The sequence below is a fragment of the Cherax quadricarinatus genome, chromosome 46 (assembly GCF_038502225.1).
Source record: "Cherax quadricarinatus isolate ZL_2023a chromosome 46, ASM3850222v1, whole genome shotgun sequence".
In the NCBI taxonomy this organism is placed as follows: Eukaryota; Metazoa; Arthropoda; class Malacostraca; order Decapoda; family Parastacidae; genus Cherax; species Cherax quadricarinatus.
In genome coordinates, this window is record NC_091337.1 from 1173079 (window position 1) to 1195452 (window position 22374).

The 22374-nt window shown below is 37.7% G+C and overlaps 1 protein-coding gene across 4 annotated transcripts in view; it reads left to right on the forward strand.

Annotated features, from left to right (window-relative positions):
* The window catches only part of LOC128696639 (tetratricopeptide repeat protein 28), a 476495-nt gene that overhangs the window by 33838 nt on the left and 420283 nt on the right, over window positions 1–22374 (forward strand). Inside the window, exons 1-2 of one of the 4 annotated variants that reach the window (XM_070094429.1) lie at window positions 1233–1343; window positions 16881–17406. The exons of 1 other annotated variant lie outside the window; for it this stretch is intronic. In XM_070094429.1, the coding sequence (XP_069950530.1) occupies window positions 17311–17406 (96 nt within the window). In that variant the 5' untranslated portion in view covers window positions 1233–1343; window positions 16881–17310. Of the gene's footprint in view, window positions 1–1232; window positions 1344–16880; window positions 17407–22374 lie in introns of those variants that run through there. 2 more of the 4 variants (XM_070094431.1, XM_070094430.1) reach the window with 2 other exon arrangements.

Genomic DNA, 22374 nt, shown 5'->3' on the forward strand with positions numbered 1-22374 from the left:
TGTGTAACAACACGCATGCGTAACAACACGCATGTGTAACAACACGCATGTGTAACAACACGCATGTGTAACAACACGCATGTGTAACAACACGCATGTGTAACAACACGCATGTCTAACAACACGCATGCGTAACAACACGCATGTGTAACAACACGCATGCGTAACAACACGCATGTGTAACAACACGCATGTGTAACAACACGCATGTGTAACAACACACATGTGTAACAACACGCATGCGTAACAACACGCATGTGTAACAACACACAGAGATGCATCTCTGTGTGTGTATGAACTACCTACCTGGAGTCTACCTGAAGCGTATTCCGGGGATCAACGCCCCCGCGGCCCGGTCCATGGCCAGACTTCCTGGTGGATCAGGGCTTGACCAACGAGGCTGTTACTGCTGGCAGCACGTAGTCCAACGTACGAACCACAACCCGGCTGATCCGGTACTGGCTTTAGCTATCTGTGAGTCGAGAGTGTAATCCCTATTGGCTTTAAAACCAGAAAGTCAACCAACTAGGTATACTAGCCGCAGTATACTACGCTATACTACTGTTCGTTATAATATAACAATTAAAACCTTAATTAATTAAAAAGGAGAAAAGTGAAAGTAATTGAATGTCCAGTTTTATCACAAAATTTACTTCAATTAGTCGAAATAAACACAACACAGACGAAATAAATTTTAGTTCTAGTATGTTACAAATAACTGGAAGAAAATAGACTAGCTTTCAACTGAAGGAATTAACGTAACTGAGGTATACTAATACTAATACTACTACTACTACTACTACTACTACTACTACTACTACTACTACTACTACTACTACTACTACTACTACTAATAATAATAATAATAATAATAATAATAATAATAATAATAATAATAATAATAATGATAATGATAATAATAACTGGCAAATTCTACAGAATAAGCTGAAACACCGATCAAGGAAATAAGGACAAGAGAGTTTAAAATGTAATATACCCAAAAAAAAAACGTGTGGTTACGAAAATAGAAGAGCGGAACATGTGACAGGGGAACAGAAATTGGAGGACATGTGACAAGGTTAGTGTGGAATTGAGGCGAAGGAAGGGCGGGGGAGGAGGAGGAGGAAGAGTATGAAGAAGAGGAGGAGAGAGGGAGAAGAAGGAATAAGAGGAGCAGGTGGGCAGGCAGGTAGGTACCTTCTAAGACCTAGGTAGTCTTGAGACTAGCCAGTGGCGCCCGGGCGGTCGGAGGGGAAGGACGTGTGCGTGGTCCGCTCACTCCTGGCCACGCCTGATATATTGTGTTGTGTTGCAGATAGTTTGCGAAAGAAATATATAAATGGGTTAGTGAGTTATGATATACGCGGGTGAATTAGGGCTCTGTGCTGGGAGACTTGGCCACTTACTGGCGGGTTGGGAACTTCACTGCTCGGGACCCAGAAAAGAAAATGATCAGTGCCGGTTTGTGTACAAATATATATAAATTAGTATCTAAACGACCAGTAATACTGGCAGTGCGACTGTGAAATACATGACACATTGCAAGTGGCAGATCAACCAGACTGTGATGGATATATGGGCCAGAGAGCCACCAACAGCAACAGTCTGGTTGACCAGGCAATCAACAGAAAAACGTAGCTCCAGGCCGGCTGTGAGAGGAGAAAAACTCTCAAAACAGGCCACGGGGATCACAGATATCATTGATTTAGGCAGAACATTCCGTGAAATATACCGGTCTTCCTAGCTTTAGTTAGTTTAAAACTCTTATTTTGGTAGCAGTTCTAATTCTAGTATTAGTGGTCAAGTGTCACCAAGTAATTTAAATTATTAATACTCACAAGGAGAGTCCTGACACGGGTCGTAATCTTTCGACGACCCGTTATGAAACATTGAGAGCTACTAGCAGCCTGGCAAATGTTTAAGACATTAGGGATGTTTTGGAAAGCTAATTTACCAGTAACAGAATGTGTAGAAGTTCTCGAGGATCAAATTGTATTGTATTACATGAATATTACGCTTAGTACAGAGACCGCAGCCACGGCGTATCTGATGCCAGTTACTCATCTCTGCCCCTCGAGGAAGGCTCCTTGATGTTGGTGAGGGGCTCTTGATTTAGGGAATTGGATCTGTGCTCCAGTTCCCCAAATTAAGCCTGAATGCCTTCCACATCCCCCCCCAGGCGCTGTATAATCCTCCGGGTTTAGCGCTTCCCCTTTGATTATAATAATAATAATACTCATCTCTGGAGTAACTTTCCTTTAACCAGACATTGCGGGATGTAGGTGCTTCTTAATCCGTTCAGACTGTCATTTGAAACACTGGGCCGATCCCAGTCAGTGTAAATCCAGTAATATGTACATGCCGCACCGTGAGAATGGAACATATATATATATATATATATATATATATATATATATATATATATATATATATATATATATATATATATATATATATATATATATATATATATATATATATATAGAGAGAGAGAGAGAGAGAGAGAGAGAGAGATAGATATATTGATAGATAGATAGCTGATAAACTGGCAAATCACTCGGCAACAGAGCTGGAGAACTGGGTTCGAATCCTGAAGACTGTTATAAGACATAACACATCTCCCTCTCTTTCTCTTTCACTTATTCAATCACTGTCTTGCCAGAAGAGCTTAAGTTAAATGACTCTTACAGGAACCAGGAGAGACAGGAGGAGCTTAAAGCTGTTAGTGAAATTGAAAGAAATTCAAAATATTTCTTTTCATATGCCAAAAACAAGGCAAATACCACATCTAGTATCGGGCCCTTACTCAGACAGGATGGGACTTACACAGATGACAACAAGGAAATTAATGAAACATTGAAATCCCAGTACGACTCTGTGTTTAGTGAACCACTAATCGGTCTAAGGATCGACGACCCAAATGATTTCTTCATGAATGAGCCTCAAAACTCCATAAATGTATGCCAGATTTCCGACATTACCCTAACTCCGATAGATTTCGAAAAAGCCATTGACAACATGCCCATGCACTCAGCCCCGGGCCCAGACTCGTGGAACTCTGTTTTCATTAAGAACTGCAAGAAACCCCTCTCGCGTGCCCTAAGTACACTATGGAGGAGGAGCTTGGACATGGGTGAAATTCCACAGTCACTTAAAACAACGGATATAGCCCCACTCCATAAAGGTGGCAGCAAAGGATTAGCTAAGAACTATAGACCAATAGCTCTGACATCCCACATCATAAAAATTTTTGAAAGAGTGCTAAGAAGCAGAATTGCAAATCACCTGGATTCCCAAAATCTGCACAATCCAGGGCAACATGGGTTCAGGGCAGGTCGCTCCTGCCTCTCACAACTACAGGATCACTATGATATGGCCTTGGATGCACTGGAAGAAAATCAGAATGCAGATGTAATATACACAGACTTTGCAAAAGCATTTGACAAATGCGATCATGGCGTAATAGCCCATAAAATACGTGCTAAAGGAATAACTGGGAAAGTGGGGAAATGGATCTTCAACTTCCTAACAAATCGAACACAAAGAGTAGTGGTCAACAGAGTTAAATCGGAGGCTGCCATAGTGAAGAGCTCTATTCCACAAGGCACAGTACTCGCCCCCATCATTCCTCATGCTCATATCAGACATAGACAGAGATATACATCACAGCACCGTATCATCCTTTGCGGATGATACTAGGATCTGCATGAGGCTGTCATCTGCTGAGGACGCGGTTAACCTCCAAGAAGATATAAACAAAGTTTTCCATTGGGCAACGGTAAACAATATGATGTTCAATGAGGACAAATTCCAACTACTCCGTTATGGAAAACTGGAGGAGATAATAACTAGAACAGAGTATACTACAGACTCTGGATTCTTGTGGCTTAGCGCTTCTTTTTTATTATAATAATAATAATAATACAGACTCTGGCCATACAATAGAGTGGAAAAATAATGTAAGGGACCTGGGAGTAGTATTGTCTGAGGATCTCACTTTCAAGGATCACAACAGTGCCACGATCGCACGTGCAAAGAAAATGATAGGATGGATAATGAGAACGTTCAAAACGAGAGATGCCAAGCCAATGATGATCCTTTTCAAATCACTTGTTCTCTCTAGGCTGGAATACTACTGTACATTAACATCTCCATTCAAAGCAGGTGGAATCGCAGATCTAGAGTGTACAGAGATCCTTTACTGCACGTATAAGTTCTGTCAAGCACCTTAACTACTGGGAACGCTTTGGAAGTACTTGACTTGTACTCGTTGGAACGCAGGAGGGAGAGAGATATCATAATCTACACTTGGAAAATCTTGGAAGGAATGGTCCCAAATCTGCACACAGAAATCACTCCCTACGAAAGTAAAAGACTGGGCAGGCGATGCAAAATGCCCCCAATAAAAAGTAGGGGCGCCATTGGTACACTAAGGGAAAACACCATAAGTGCCCTGGACCCAAGACTGTTGAACAGCCTCCCATCAAGCATTAGGGGAATTGCCAGTAAACCCCTGGCTGCCTTTAAGAGAGAGCTGGGCAGATACCTAAAGTCAGTGCCGGATCAGCCGGGCTGTGGCTCGTACGTTGGACTGCGTGCGGCCAGCAGTAACAGCCTAGTTGATTAGGCCCTGATCCGTCGGGAGGCCTGGTCATGGACCGGCCCGCGGGGGCGTTGATCCCCGGAATAACCTCCAGGTAACATCACAATTTAGATGATCCTCCAAACAGCAACGTCACCATTCCTTCAGAGTGCAGGCATTGTACCTCCACCTCCCGGACTTAAGTACGGCTCACTGGTTTCCCTGAATCCCTTCATAAATGTTACCGTGCTCACACTCCAACAGCATGTCAGCTCATAAAAAAAAAAACACTTGCCACCACTTCTATCTAACAGGCTTACACAAGCATGTTGGATGTCTAAGCCCCTTGCATTCAAAGCTTCCTTTACCCCCTCCTTCCAATCTTTCCTAATACGACCTTTACCGTTCCTTCCTTCCACCCTACATTTATACGCTCTCTTAGTCATCCAGTTTTTCCGCATTCTCTCCAAATGTCCATACCACAACAACCCTTCCTCGGCCTCTAAATAACACTTTTGGTGACTCCATACCTAATCTCCAAATGCCGAATTCTCCGCATATTCACACCACACATTACCCTCAGACATAACATCAACTGCCTCCAGTCACTTCCACAGAGGCCTTAGCGCACCACCCACCGTTTTGTCTTCGTTAACTGCATGGTTTACCTCATTTGTCACAGACCCATCTGCCGACAAGTCCACTCCCGGATATCTGAACACATATACTTCTTCCATACTCCCTCCCTCCAATCCCAATATCTAATCTCTCATTACCTATGTTTCCTTGATTCTCTTATCACCTTCCTCTTTCCTAAGTTTACTTTTAATTTCTATTTTTATATACCCACTCTTACTTATTCACCAACCTTTGCAACTTCTCTTCCAAATCTCCCAACAGAGCTGTGGTAGGCATAAAGCAACGGTGACAACAAATTCGTTCCAGATTCACTGTCTTTCAACACCGCACCTCTCTCTAACAGTCCTAGCATTCACTTCCTAGACAGGGATGTGTGATATCACACATCCTTGTCAAAGCCCCACATTTACTGGAAAATCATCTCCCTCTCTCCTACATGCCCTAACCTGTGCCTAGCTTATTCCATACAGCTGCAGTATCTGCCATATTGCTGCTCTATCCAGAGTATCATACACTTTTTCTGAATTAAATGTAATGAAAAGTTCCTTGACATTGTCTGAATATTGTTCATTTATATGCTTCATACACTTGGTCTACATATCCTCTACCCTTCCTTAAACATTGTTCCTCTGCAATCCTATTCTCTATCTTACCCACAATTCTTTCAATAATAGCTCTCCCATAAACTTGGTATACTCGGCAGGCTTATTCCCCTATTATTCTTACACTTTTATCCCTTTTCCCTTATATATAGGATCCATGTATGCTCTCTACCAATCACCAGGTACCTTCCCCCATTTCATGCATATATTTAACAAATGCACCAGCTGCTCTAAAACTATATACTCACTTTTAACATTTGTCTTAACCCTATGTATCCCAGCTGTTTTACGTCCTTTCATTTTATCCACTGCCTCATACATCTTTCTTAGACTCACATTTGGTTCTTCCTCACTCCTGAAAGGTGTTATACTTCCCTGCCCAGTGCAAGAGATCACTGCGTCCCACTCTTCACCAGCATTCAACAAGTCCTGAGAATATTTCCTCAATCTCAGTACCTCAGCATTCGCATCTAATGGCTCCCATTTTTTGTTTTTAACTTAAATCCGTTTGTTCTCTAGGCTTTCTTGACTTAGTTATCTCATTCCAAAAAATTTTCTTGTTCTCAGGATGATTTGTAGATAAACTCTCTTCTGCTCTCCTTTTGGACTCGCTCATCACTCCTTTACTCTGCATATACTCCTCCCTCCATATATCACTTCTACATTGTAAAAACCTTTCATGTGCCATCTTTTTCTCTCTTACCACCCTCTTTACGTTGTCATTCCACCAATCGCTCCTCTTGACGATGGTGAGGGGCTCTTGATCTAAGGAATTGGATCTGTGCTCCGGTTCCCTGAATTGAGCCTGAATACCTTCCACCCCCACATGCGCTGTATAATCCTACGGGTTTAGCGCTCCCCATGATTATAATAATTCTCTCCTGCACCCACACTCCTATAGCCACAAACCTCTGGCGCGCAAACTAAGTCAACACTTCAGGAGTGCTCTCGGCTAGGAATGTCGCAGAAAGTCCTTACTGGGATGCTATAGCGCAGCGCAGCTTAATGGTGCCGGCAAGCATGGCGTCGGGGAGACCACGGCGACGATATATATATATATATATATATATATATATATATATATATATATATATATATATATATATATATATATATATATATATATATATATTATATATTTATATATATATATATATATATATATATATATATATATATATATATATATATATATAATATATATATATATATATATATATATCGTGCCGAATAGGCAGAACTTGAGATCTTGGCTTAAATAGCAACGCTCATCTTGCCATATAGGACAAGCGAGAATTTGTGTATGCAATAATTTCGCCAAAATCATTCTTAACCTAACGAAATAAATATATTTCACTGTGTTTGTTTAGTATTAAATTATTGTATACAAATCTAAAATATATTTTGTTGGGTTAGGCTAAAATCAATTGTTCTTGTTATAACAAGGTTAGGTAAGTTTTCTAAGATTCTTTTGGAGCAAAATTAAATTTTTTTCCATTAACATTAATGAAAAAATATATCTTTAAACGTATAAGAGAAAATTTTAGAAAGGACTTAATTTTAAATGAGTTCTTGCTAATTGACCAGTTTTACATATTCGGCACGACATATATATATATATATATATATATATATATATATATATATATATATATATATATATATATATATATATATTTACACTTACACACACACACACACACACACACACACGCGCGCGCGCGCGTTTACTAATTTTTTAATATTTGTTACTGCTACTTCTACAACGTGAGTGCATCAACTTGTAAATTTGTGATGATTCTTCAAGTGGGGAAGTAACTAGTGGATGGAGGCAGTTGTTGATGGTAGGAGCACTCCGAGTGTGTGCAAGTCAAGTTTCACAATTAACTTATCTCTGTTGAGAGTTTTTAGGACATATCAACATGTGTAGACCCTGAGTGACTGAGGGTTTAGCGCTTCACTATGAGTATTATGCATCACTAAATCCACTGAAGTTTTTAGTGTTTGTGTACCTAGAGTATTGGAAACTGTAGCTAATTGCTGGGATTATGACAATAAATTCTCTAGATGAATTTCTCCAACCTTGTTTTAGGAAGTGATTATAGCTGGTGTAGAATAGTAAACGTATCAGACCATTAGAGAGGTGCAACTCTCTATGTATGCTCTGGTCATTTATTTTATTCCCTACTTAAGGTATTGAAGTAATCTATTGTTAGTGTGCAGGCGAGATGCGCCCTTGACCCGCGTGTAGTCGTTGAAGCATACCTGTAATGGCTAAATCTGGCGTTCCCTTCGTGGTTAATGTAAGTCATGATGGTAATTCTCTGAGTCAGAAGTCTGATTGGTGGCCTGAGAATAACGCTGAAATCCTGTCTTCAGGGCTCACAGTTCTGGAACGTGACCTCGGAAAACTTAAATCCACTAGCATAATTTATATATATATATATATATATATATATATATATATATATATATATATATATATATATATATATATATATATATAATATATATATATATATATATATATATATATATATATATATATATATAATATATATATATATATATATATATAATATATATATATATATATAATATATATATATATATATATATATATATATATATATATAATATATATATATATTTATATATATATATATATATATATATATATATATATATATATATATATATATATATGTCGTGCCGAATATGTAAAACTGGTCAATTAGCAAGAACTCATTTAAAATTAAGTCCTTTCTGAAATTTTCTCTTATACGTTTAAAGATATATTTTTTTCATTAATGTTAATGTAAAAATTTTAAATTTTTCACCAAAAGAATCTTAGAAAACTTACCTAACCTTATTATAACAAGAGCAATTTATTTTAGCCTAACCCAACTAAATATATTTTAAATACGTTTACAATAATTTAATACTAAACAAACACAATCAAATATATATTTTTTTCGTTAGGTTCAGAATGATTTTGGCGAAATTATTGCATTCACAAATTTTCACTTGTCCTATATGGCAAGATGAGCGTTGCTGTTTAAGGCAAGATCGCAAGTTTTGCCTATTCGGCACGACATATATGTATACGGCAGTGGAAATTTTGGCAACGCATGTAATAGTCTAGTTCGCAGGGTACCAGTGGCACAACACACTTGCTTGCAAGGTACCAGTGACACATCTTGAGTAGTAGTAATAAATCATAATATGCCATGTTAGCTCATATTTGTTGCATATATAATTACCTGTTATGTTAGATATCGGCTCTACCACAAGACAGTACGTTAACCATGCAGCAGTTTGCTAATGGACAGAAAATATGCTAATGACCCAGCACTGTGTTAACCATCCAGGTATGCTAATGACCCAAGAGAATGCTAACGACCTTGGAGCATGCTAACACAGTATGCTAAGGACTTGGCAGTATTGTGTTTATTCGGTAGTATGCTGAGCGGTTAACAGCATATCAATGAGTATTGGAGTTTTTTTAACGAACAGAAATATTTTTCTAACTGTATATTGGCACACACTACAGTGCGTGCAGTTGAATAACTAATGGAGTTATTGGAGTTAGGATGTTTTCCATAATATGAACTTCATGTCGAATCTCTTTTTCTTCTGCAGTTCCTCACGTACTTAGTCCTTGGTAAATATTGATATATAATAAATCTCTTATTTGGTGTGCCCTTTACAGCGTGATTTATAGTTGTCAGCATGTATAGCCCACTCATCTTCCGAAGAGGAGACAGGGTGAGTGACAGACAGGTGGGCAGATAGAAACAGCAGCAAGATGTAATCATTTTCAAGGTCTGGCTCGCGGGACAAAGGCAGGAAGTCGTGTTAAGTTAGTCCGCTGGTGAATCTTGCTGGGAATGTCGTGAGAGGCTGGTTCCTAGGTCCATTAGTGTCAGTGTTAGGAAGAAGACTCTAAGGGAGACACGAGACCTGACGCTTCCGTAGCTAGGGATTGGAAAAGTTAAAGGGTGTGTGGAAAGGTAGGGGGACTTGATCTGATGGATAAGCCTGTAACAATAGCCATGTGATGGGTTGGGTAAAAAGAACTCATTTGTTTCAAACGATGGATTTGTTCTCTGCTAATGGCTTTGTTTCGCTGGCTCACCAACTATGACTTCCTTTCTTCACTCTTGCGCTCACCCTCCACGCTTCTCACCCCTAACGTCAACAACCCTTTGTTAAAATATATCTTAGTAAACATGTATCTTTTACGGGATGTTAAATATGTGTATTTACACAAATAGGTATACTAGACATATCCTACTGACAGCCATGAAATGCTGAAATGTTAAAATTTCATAAACTCTGTAGTAATTAATAGTAATTATAATTTTTTGTAAAGAATTAAAACCAGAGAACTTAAGTTCGTGACCGCAGAACACTTAACCCAGTAAACGGTCATAGATTCAGAAAATTGTAAAAGTCTTTTGCAACAATAAAGGTCAACTATATCACGCGCAACATACTAAAAACCACTTTTAAGCACAATATACTTTTAAATGTTGGCAGAAGCGGTAGTAAATCAAAGGTTTTGGTTCTTTACAAATTTGATATGTACGTTTATATACATACATATATATAAATATATATATATACATATATATATATATATTTATACATATATATATATATATACATATATATAAATATATATATATATATATACATATATATAAATATATATATATACATATAAGTATATATATATATATATATATATATATACATAAATATATATATATAAATATATATATATATATATATATATATATATATATATATATATATATATATATATATATATATATATATATATATATATATATATATATATATATATATATATATATATATATATATATATATATATATATATATATGTTTATTAATAAATGTTCACATAGAATAAAACATATATAGGGGGTGGTAGGAGAAGAAAATATTCAAACAGCTCCGGGGAGAACCTTGAGTTTTCTCTGAGGTACGTTTATTGTCTTCCCTGAGGATGAGGGTCCCCATTCAAGCTATAGAGGTGGTACTTCCCTATATATTTATATATATATATATATATATATATATATATATATATATATATATATATATATATATATATATATGTAAAGCATAAGAAATGCATACATTATTAAATAATAATATTATTTTATTGAGTTTTGTTTCTCTTTTACAAACAACACTTAAGCCAAATCATAAAAAGTGCTAGATCTGCTTTACACAGCATTGGAAAATAAGGATTATCCACTAGGAATTTTTATTGACCTAAGAAAAGCTTTTGACACAGTAGACCACGGCATCGTACTCCACAAACTTGACCATTATGGTATAAGAGGCCATGCGCTTGCTTATTTCAAATCTTACCTTACTAATAGGTATCAGTATGTCACCATTAAAGACACAGCATCAACAACACGGCCACTTGATGCTGGAGTTCCACAGGGAAGTGTCCTTGGTCCCCTGCTCTTCCTCATATACATCAATGATCATCCAAACGTATCTCAACACCTGAACCCCATTCTCTTTGCTGACGACACGACTTATGTCATCTCTCACCCTAATCTTGCCACTCTCAACACCATTGTTAACGAGGAGCTGATCAAAATATCGACTTGGATGACAGCCAATAAACTTACGCTTAACATTGACAAAACCTACTACATTATGTTTGGTAGCAGAGCAGGAGATGCGCAAATTAACATTAAGATCGACAACACTCTAATTGCCAGACATAATGAGGGCAAATTCCTAGGCCTACACCTCGACAACAACCTGAATTTCAGCACCCATATCCAACACATAACCAAAAAAGTATCCAAAACGGTTGGGATCCTCTCCAAGATACAATACTACGTGCCGCAAACTGCCCTTCTCACACTATACCATTCACTTATATATCCATACCTCACCTATGCTATTTGTGCTTGGGGTTCAACTGCAGCAACACACCTAAAGCCAATAATAACCCAACGAAAAGCCGCAGTAAGAACATAAGAACATAAGAAAGGAGGAACACTGCAGGAGGCCTGCTGGCCCATACTAGGCAGGTCCTTTACAATTCATCCCACTAACAAAACATTTGCCCAACCCAATTTTCAATGCCACCCAAGAAATAAGCTCTGATGTGAAAGTCCCACTCAAATCCAACCCCTCCCACTCATGTACTTATCCAACCTAGATTTGAAACTACCCGAAGTCCCAGCCTCAATAACCCAACTAGGTAGACTGTTCCACTCATCAACTACCCTATTTCCAAACCAATACTTTCCTATGTCCTTTCTAAATCTAAACTTATTTAATTTAAATCCATTACTGCGGGTTCTCTCTTGGAGAGACATCTTCAAGACCTTATTAATATCCCCTTTATTAATACCTATCTTCCACTTATACACTTCGATCAGGTCTCCCCTCATTCTTCGTCTAACAAGTGAATGTAACTTAAGAGTCTTCAATCTTTCTTCATAAGGAAGATTTCTAATGCTATGTATTAATTTAGTCATCCTACGCTGAATGTTTTCTAACGAATTTATGTCCATTTTGTAATACGGAGACCAGAACTGAGCTGCATAATCTAGGTGAGGCCTTACTAATGATGTATAAAGCTGCAGTATGACCTCTGGACTTCTGTTGCTTACACTTCTTGATATAAATCCCAGTAATCTATTTGCCTTATTACGTACGCTTAGGCATTGCTGTCTTGGTTTAAGGTTGCTGCTCACCATAACCCCCAAGTCCTTTTCGCAATCTGTATGGCTAAGTTCTACATCATTTAATTTATAAGTACTAGGGTTATGGGCACTCCCAAGCTTCAGAACCTTGCATTTATCTACATTGAACTGCATCTGCCACTTTTCTGACCAAGAATAGAGTTTGTCTAAATCCTCCTGAAGTTCCATAACATCTACGTTTGAATCAATTATCCTACCTATCTTTGTGTCATCGGCGAATTTGCTCATATCACTAGTAATTCCCTCATCAAGATCATTGATATATATTATAAACAACAACGGGCCCAAGACTGATCCCTGTGGAACGCCACTTGTTACAGATCCCCACTCGGATTTAATCCCATTTATGGACACTCTCTGCTTCCTGTCAGTGAGCCATGACTCGATCCACGAGAGCACTTTTCCCCCAATGCCATGAGCTGCCACTTTCTTTAACAGTCTATGGTGCGGAACTCTATCAAAAGCCTTACTAAAATCTAAGTAAATAATATCAAATTCTTTATTGTGGTCAACAGCCTCAAAAGCTTTACTGAAGAAAGTTAATAAATTAGTTAGACAAGACCGGCCTCTTGTGAATCCATGCTGAGTATCATTAATCAAGCTATGCTTATCGAGATGGCTTCTTATAATCTCAGCTATAATTGACTCTAGTAATTTGCCTACAATTGAGGTCAGGCTTATTGGGCGGTAATTTGACGGTAACGACTTGTCCCCTGTTTTAAAAATAGGAGTTACATTAGCCATCTTCCACATATCAGACACTACACCTGTTTGAAGAGATAAATTAAAAATATTAGTTAATGGTTCACAGAGTTCCATTTTGCATTCCTAAAGAACCCTTGAAAAAACCTCATCAGGACCCGGCGACTTATTTTGCTTCAGTCTGTCTATCTGCTTCACAACCATCTCACTAGTGACTGTGATGTTACATAATTTATCTTCTAGCTCACTGTAAAAATTAATTACTGGAATATTGTTAGTGTCTTCCTGTGTAAAAACTGAGAGAAAATAATTATTTAAAATCAAGCACATTTCATTCTCTTTGTCAGTAAGGTGCCCATAGTTATTTTTAAGGGGACCTATCATATCTCTAACTTTTGTTCTATAGACCTGGAAAAAACTTTTTGGGTTAGTTTTAGAATCCCTAGCAAATTTAATTTCATAGTCCCTTTTAGCTTTTCTTATCCCCTTTTTAATGTCCCTCTTAATGTCAATATACTGATTTATAAGATGACCCTCACCTCTTTTGATACGCCTATAAATTCCTTTCTTATGCCCTAGTAGATATTTGAGCCTATTATTCATCCATTTTGGGTCATTTCTATTTGATCTAATTTCTTTATATGGGATAAACGCTCTTTGAGCAGCATGTATAGTGTTCAGAAAACTGTCATATTGATAGCTCTCTTCGTTGCCCCAGTCAACAGATGATAAGTGTTCTCTAAGCCCATCGTAATCTGCTAAGCGAAAATCTGGGACTGTTACTGAGTTATCGCTACTATCGTACTTCCATTCAATGCTAAATGTAATTGATTTGTGGTCGCTAGCACCCAGTTCCTCTGAAATTTCTAAATTATTAACAAGGGATTCATTGTTTGCCATAACTAAGTCAAGCAGGTTATTTCCCCTTGTAGGTTCTGTCACAAACTGCTTCAAAAAACAATCCTGAAATACTTCTAAGAAGTCGTATGATTCTAAATTCCCAGTCAAGAAATTCCAATCAACATGACTAAAGTTAGTCTCCTAGAATTACTACATTATCGTGCCTTGTGGCCTTAACAATTTCCTCCCATAGTAGTTTCCCTTGGTCCCTATCTAAGTTTGGGGGACGGTATATCACTCCTAAAATCAGTTTTTCATGCCCCTCTGAAAATTCTATCCAAACAGACTCTGTATGTGTTACTTCAGACTTAATACCCGTTTTTATGCAACAGTTCAAGCGATCTCGGACATACAATGCCACCCCACCCCCCCCTCCCAATACTTCTATCTTCTTGGAACAATTTAAAACCTTGAATATGACATTCCGCAGGCATGTCCCGACTTTTTGAATTAAACCACGTCTCAGTTAAGGCAAATACATCAATGTTACCTACACTAGCAACTAATCTCAACTCGTCCATCTTATTCCTAGCACTACGGCAATTAACATAATAAACATTGAAAGACTCTCCTTTCTCTTTACCCTTCCTGCTCATTTCTATTTTTCTACTAAACCTATTACTGTCCTTATCACCCAAGGTCCCTGGCTTTTCAATATCTATCTCGTTCTTATTATTACTAGTTCCCCTAGAACTCGTAATATTACTACACTGGGACTTCACTGTTTTCCTGCCAAAACCCATACCACTAACTATTCCTAGTTTAAAGTCCTAACTGCTCCCTCCACTGCATTTGCCAGTGCTCCCACCCCACACCTAGATAAGTGAACCCCATCCCTAGCATACATGTCATTTCTGCCATAGAAGAGGTCCCAGTTGTCAATGAATGTTACCGCATTTTCCTTACAGTATTTGTCCAGCCAGCAATTGACACCCTGGCAACACACCCCCCACTCTTCATAGATCTAAACTTACTCCCTGTTCAGTACATCCACACTTACTACTGTGCAATCTACATCTACAGGACCTTAAATTCCAATATTAACCTTGACCTAAAACGCTTTCTTGATAGTTGTGACAGAACCCACAGGTATAACACCAGACACAAACAACTCTATGACATTCCCCGTGTCCGACTAAACCTTTACAAAAATTCAATGTATGTCACAGGCCCTAAAATCTGGAACACCCTACCTGAAAACTCTAGAACTGCAGACACATTCATCACCTTCAAAACTACCATCAGAAAACATCTTATCTCCATGATACACCGTGTCAACTAATTACACGAATACCACCTGGTGGTTCACAATTACACTCACTCACCCATTTGACCATAAACAGAAATATCAATCTCAATCTTAAAATAATGAATCAAATAGTCATAAGTTGGCCTGTGATGCTCCAATACTGAAACTATGTATAGTGCCAAAACAAAAGCATTCACATTGCTAAACTCACAAACTAGTATTTAGTCACTTAGCCATAATACCAACTTACCTCATAATTTTGTAATATTTTAAACTTAAGATTTAATCTAAGTCTGCCCGAAATGCCTAGCCATGCTAGGTGTTCTAGTAGTACACTCTTTAATTATTGTTTTACTACATGTAAACCACACAATATCCAAATTCTGTAAACTCAGCATTGTAATCCTTATAGAGATTAAACTTTGAATTTGAATTTGAATTTGAACTGGGAAGACTGGATAAGGCCGGGGAGGACTTATCTAGTCTTCCCCAGCGCTTTTCAGACTTCCGCAGCCCTCTCCAGTTCTCCCCAGCCCTCTACAGTTCTCCCCAGCCCCTTCCAGTTCTCCCCAGCCCTCTCCAGTTCTCCCCAGCCCTGTCCAGTTCTCCATAGCCCTCTGCAGCCTTCCCCAGCCCTATCCAGTCTTCCCCAGCCTTCCCCAGCCCTATCCAGTCTTCCCCAGCCCTCTCCATGCTTCTCCAGCCCTCTCCATGCTTCCTATACGCATTAACCTAGCAAGAAGATTAATATACAGTGCATTAAGCCACGTAAGTTTTTAATGGAATTCCCTGCACGACTTGTGATCGAATCACATTTTATCTTGAAGGTACATTGAAGGCGCTACTCCGTGTAGGCTATTCGTGAAAGTTAATAAATTTAATATTTACATTTCTTTGCACTCGTTTTTAATAGTACAAATAATATTTTTTATAGACAAATACGAAAACGGAATGTGTAGGATATCGATATAGTATATCTAAACTGGACAAATATTAGAGCATCACTAGACTAATATTCACTATGCCATCTAAACACGTTGAGACATTTTTGTTGGCGGTATTGAGAGCTATTGACATAATATATGTTCATGAGGAAGCAATTATTATTATTATTATTATAATCAAGGGGAAGCGCTAAACCCGGAGGATTATACAGCGCCTGGGGGGGGGATGTGGAACGCATTCAGGCTTAATTCGGGGAACTGGAGCACAGATCCAATTCCCTAAATCAAGAGCCCCTCACCAACATCAAGGAACCTTCCTTGAGGGGTTGAGGAAGCAATACATTTGTAGAGATCGCAAGACTCATGATAAATATGAGACAACCAGGTTTGATCCAAGGAGGGGAAGAGTAGCACCAATTTCTTAGAATAGTGTTTTATTCTTTTCGTACTTAAACCACTGTCATTTTAATACGTATTGTTACTCTTCAGATATAAATGAGTATAAATAAACAGCTTACCAGTGGTATATTGGAAGAATTGTTAAAGTTAACACAGTGTTTGTGTATGCTCTTGCAAATTGTAACAAACACATTGATGTTTATATATGCTTTTTTAAGTTACAAGAAAATTTGAAAAAAAAATAAGGTGTTGTCTCATACTTTTAGGAGGCAAGACGTGAATGTGATAATAGTAAGGAACAGTATAATAATGTGTCAGTATATATATACTAGAGAACTTATGCTAGTTAACCCGTGATAACTATAGCCATAAAGCTTCTAACTACCTCAATAATAAAAGTTCCTCCAGAATATCGTAAATAATTGAAAAATATTTAATGCCAGTTGGTGTAGAGTGTGAAGTTAAGAAACGTAGTTGTAGTTAGTGCCGGAAACTGCTGGGTTGGCCCTTGTAAGCTCTGATGATTACTAGGCCTCAGCCCGGCCCGGCCACCATGGAACTTCTTGATCTCAGGAAGAAGAGAAGCAATACCACAGTCAAGAGTCATAACGCTAAGGTAAGGTTGTCTGCTCACGGTAGCAGTGGTTCACAAAAAATAATATATAAAATTAGAGTATTGTAGTTATGAATGACCTTTTTTTATATCAGATTGTGGGAATTATGTGGGTGTGAGTTAGACTTGTCTAGCATGGGCCAGTAGGCCTACTGCACTATTCATTATGTTCTTATAAGTTTATACCAGGGTAGGGAATATGCTAATTATGACCCCTCTCCTTCCCACACAACTCTTCATACAGAACTTTCAAGTGAGATGGATGCCGGCGAAGGGCTCTTGATCCAAGAAACTGGACTTCTTGAGTCGAGCCTGAATGCCTCTCCAGGCGCTATATGAGCTCTAGAGGTTTAGCGCTTCCCCTTCATTAAAATATCCAGTTCTTTACACATCTCCACAAATCTTTGGCTGTACAAGTAACTGTCAGGTTATGACACTTTGTATATAGTAACCTAATCTAGTCTCACACGACACAGATTTTGATATCGTTCGGAAAGTGGAAATATTGGTCAATATGTTTGTTTTTGGCATCACTATATGAAAAATTTGAATATCCTATAATGCAGTGCAATTTCTTTTCATAACTTTAAGTGTTCGTTTATCTTTGGTTAAGCTTTAAGATAACAATTTTAAGGTTTTAGTTTTACCCATAAAGAATGTGTCCGGCAGATATGAAAACACATATTTATGGATTTTAAAGTAAATTTTTAGGTAATTATCTGAGGTCGAGCTGACCGGGAAAACTGAAAACATTTAATATCCGAATATATGAAAACTAAAAATAACGTCGTGTTAAAACCTTCCACAGTTTTAAATTTAAAACACGAAAAAAATCATATTAATTCTCATGCTATATAAAGTTTTGTAAAGAACGAAATAAAATTTGAGTGTTTTTAAGGCCATATCAAGATGCAAACAGCTGTAGTTGGGTAAGCATTTTCCTGATCCCTAAACTCAGTGCATCAATAGCCCAAGCTCTCACGACTCTATACCAATAGTTATAGTTATCTAAAAAAAATGTCATGGAAAACAAAATAGCGTAAGCTAATATAAAGCTTTTGACTAGTTAAGATCAAACTATTCTGTATTAATGTAAGGAACTTCACTCTATTAATTATACAACAAATAAAACTGTTAATCTGAGGCTGAGCTGTTGTAAGTGACAAGCCATCCTGGCGCCAGCATCCCAGCATCTGCCAACCCAGTGCTGGCTTGGGGGCTCTTCCATGCTTGCAACAATCCTGTACAATAATGTCCAGAATCACATAATTATTTGCTTTCTTGAGTGCTACTTTATTACTGTCCATAAGTTTAGTATGCTAGCGAGGCTTAGTTTAACAGCTGAAGTATGTTGTACATATTGATAGGTATGTGTTTGATGAGATATTTGTAGATGTTGGAATGTGTTTGATGAGATATTTGTAGATGTTGGAATGTGTTTGATGAGATATTTGTAGATGTTGGAATGTGTTTGATGAGATATTTGTAGATGTTGGAATGTGTTTGATGAGATATTTGTAGATGTTGGAATGTGTTTGATGAGATATTTGTAGATGTTGGAATGTGTTTGATGAGATTTTTCTAGATGAAGGTTCATTAGAATATGCCCTGAGCAATGGAAATCAATACAACTTTTTTTTTGTTTTCCTGTGTTTTTAAAGCCGCAGCCGACCAATAAAAAATGAAGCACAACCTTCGCTCCTTTGATAGGCTAGACCGCGACATTAGTCTAGCCAAACTTCTTTAAGAGAGCAGGCTGCTCTTAGGAGTGCCTCCATTGTTGCTCGCGCTCTGCAATAATGTCAGAGAACCATTAAATTACATCGTTTAGAGAGCCAGCTGACGCTGAGACCTCTTAAGGCATTACACTTATTAAGATGCAGCGGGGCAGAGTAAATTCCACTTTTTATGCCTCTTTCCTGAACGAGTCACTGGAGCGTCATCGTGGTGCCTGCCGGCCCGCCACTCTCCACACTAGGCTCTCCTAAATACACTTTTCTCATTCCACAACCCATCTTCAGATTACACCGTACGTTTTCTTACGCATTACACTCCATCAGTTTATGAGCGACCAACCTGGAGTGTGTTCTGAGGGTCAACACCACCTGTGGCCCGGTCTCAGACCAGGCCTCCCGGTGGATGACCTAATCAACAAGGTTGTTGGTGCTGGCCGCACAAAGTCCAAAGTATGACTTGAGAAACTTGTTGAACTCTCTTTTGACGACAGGCAGAACTATGTTGATAATCCACCCAAGTGTATGACGGGAGTAGGCCACTTAAAATTATATATATGTCGTTCCGAATAGGTAAAACTTGCGATTCTGGCTTAAATAGCAACGCTCTTCTTGCCGAATAAGGCAGGCGAAAGAGAAAATTTTAGAAAGAACTTAATTTTAAATGAGTTCTTGGTGAGTGACCAATTATATAAAATCTGAAGAGTAAAAGGATACTATTCCGGGAGTCACCACCCTCACGGCTCGGTTTCGGACCAGGCCTCTTCGCTGATAGACTGTACAACTGAACAGCCAGCCTATTGGTTCTTAGCGCTCACAATCAAACACAGGCACCATATCCTGGCTGATAAGGAACTAACTTCAGGAAATTATCCACTTACATCTTCAAGACAACTAGGGATCTGTTTGCAATTCGCCATATGAGCGAAGGGACATGTGGAAAATCTTGGTTCCTTTACACTAATCAGTGCTCTCGCAGCGCGTTCATCGCATCCCTGTTTTTCCTTTCATTTTCTGAGACTGAGTCCTCATTATATACACACTATTATTACACTCCGATACACATTGGAAGAGAAGACACTTCAGTCACTTAGCTATAAACACGTTCATTATAACGATGTGAGGATGGGTTGTATTCCAATTTGGTCATTTTGTAGCATGTATTGGAGTAATATTTCTTATTACAATACTGACATTAAAGGCCAAATAGTGTCTAGGAGCTGTTCCTTCCCTCCCTGTGACAAACCAAAGGATGCTTTGGGATTTATCAACATTTATACGTACAAATCAAACATATCCTGATGAGTTAGAAGTACGAACTCGACGATCAACTTACCCATTGTGGTTAGTCACTGGCAGTTTAAGTACACGCCTTCATGAAGCTGCAGAGAGTTCTAAGCTGACTCCAGCTATTCTTAATTCAGTCCTTGGTGGATGTTTTGGTCAGATTAGGCTCGATTTGATTATTATTTTGGTTGAAAATAAATTGCTAAATTCTTTGTAGCCCTGGCTTGACAATTTTGTCAGATTGCACCACCAATCTCGACAATTAAGTAAATTCAGATAAATTATAAAATATACGACTGTTCAGTAAAGATTCAAGGTCGTTTTCGAAGGGAGAACTTTACAGATATTGAGTACAAAGTCACAAGCATGCAAATTATTCCTTAATCCGCACACAAAACACTCAAATCCATTTGTGAATATCTTCATAGCGCTGTGTGGCCCATACAAGCTTTTCTCTTTTTGTTATTATTATTATAATTATTATTACTGGTATTATAATATTTGTGAAACTCTCCAGTTAGAAACTTCTTTCAGTTCTTTGCGATATAACGCCTAGTATTGGACTGTACTTGCCGGAGTCGAGTAACGTCAATCACTACCTTAGAATACAGAGCCTAGTATATGTACTTCAGTGTACTAGGCTCATGACGTCTAATGAAATCCATCCCTAATCGTTTTTTCCCCTTGCAAGATCCGCTCATTCATTTGGCAATAATGTATAAGATGGATTTATCTATTTATTAGTGTTAATGTAGACTCCGAGACGTGTTGTTGTGGTAAATATGACGTTCTTAGTAAATTACTATGCAATCTGAAGAGCTTGTCTTCCCTGCTCCACAATTTGTTCTAATATGGCTGCAGGTCCTGCTGCCTCCTCATCACTGATTCTCTCTTGTTTTGAGTTCTACGATTTTTATTTGTCTTTTGTAAAAGTCATTCTTGGTATAAAAGTATCTCCTTGTGGAATTATTTTGGTATTTTAAGCCATCCATTTGTTTTGACCTAGCCATGAAAGTGAAAGTATGGTTTAACTAGCGTATTTAACGCTTCACATTAACAAGCCCTCTGTGTTTTTTTTTCTAAATAAAGAAATCAGGGATTGTTTTGTATGATTGATCATCTACCTGTATTTTGCTTTACTTTCACTACTAATCTGAAGTGATTTGAAGGTGTATTGTCCGCTCTGGGATGGGACGATACCAAAATTTATCCCCATACCGATACTCACAGGCCAATATAGACACTTTAGCATACCTTTAACACCCCTGTATATATATATATATATATATATATATATATATATATATATATATATATATATATATATATATATATATATATATATATATATATATATATATATTTTTCCCCCTCTATTTTCTTACCTAACTTTCGCATTTCTTTTTTTCAAAAAATATCTTCCAAATTTAGTATCGTCTAATATTTATCTGTGTTTCCTTGCCTGACTGCTGGTGTCTGGTCTCTCTTTGCCCCTTCCTCTTGAGTTTTCATGATTTCCTTTACTGCTTATTTCGTATGATAATTCATCTTTTAACCGATTATTTTCGTCTCCAGTCCTTTGTTTAGACCCTGTGACTGTTATTATATTTACGTACATAACTTTTATCAAGCTTTCCTCTATTTCCAGTTTTAGAGCATCAGTATACTCTTGAGAATTTATTTATATTATTAATAATTTTCACGTGTTGAAGGTGTCCAGTGAACCTTAAAATACCTCATTTAGTTCCTCTTGCTTAATCTGTAGTTATATCACTTAGTCCTTAACTTCATCCATAGTGCCGCTATTACCAAAGCTTTGTTAAGTAATTCTACCAACATTATTACAAAGTCAACTTTCTTTGTAAATCTTTTTCCACTAACCATTGTGTATGCAAAAGCTTCAGTCACTGTATTACTGTTTTTCTTATTAATTCAATCTAGTTACTAGGAA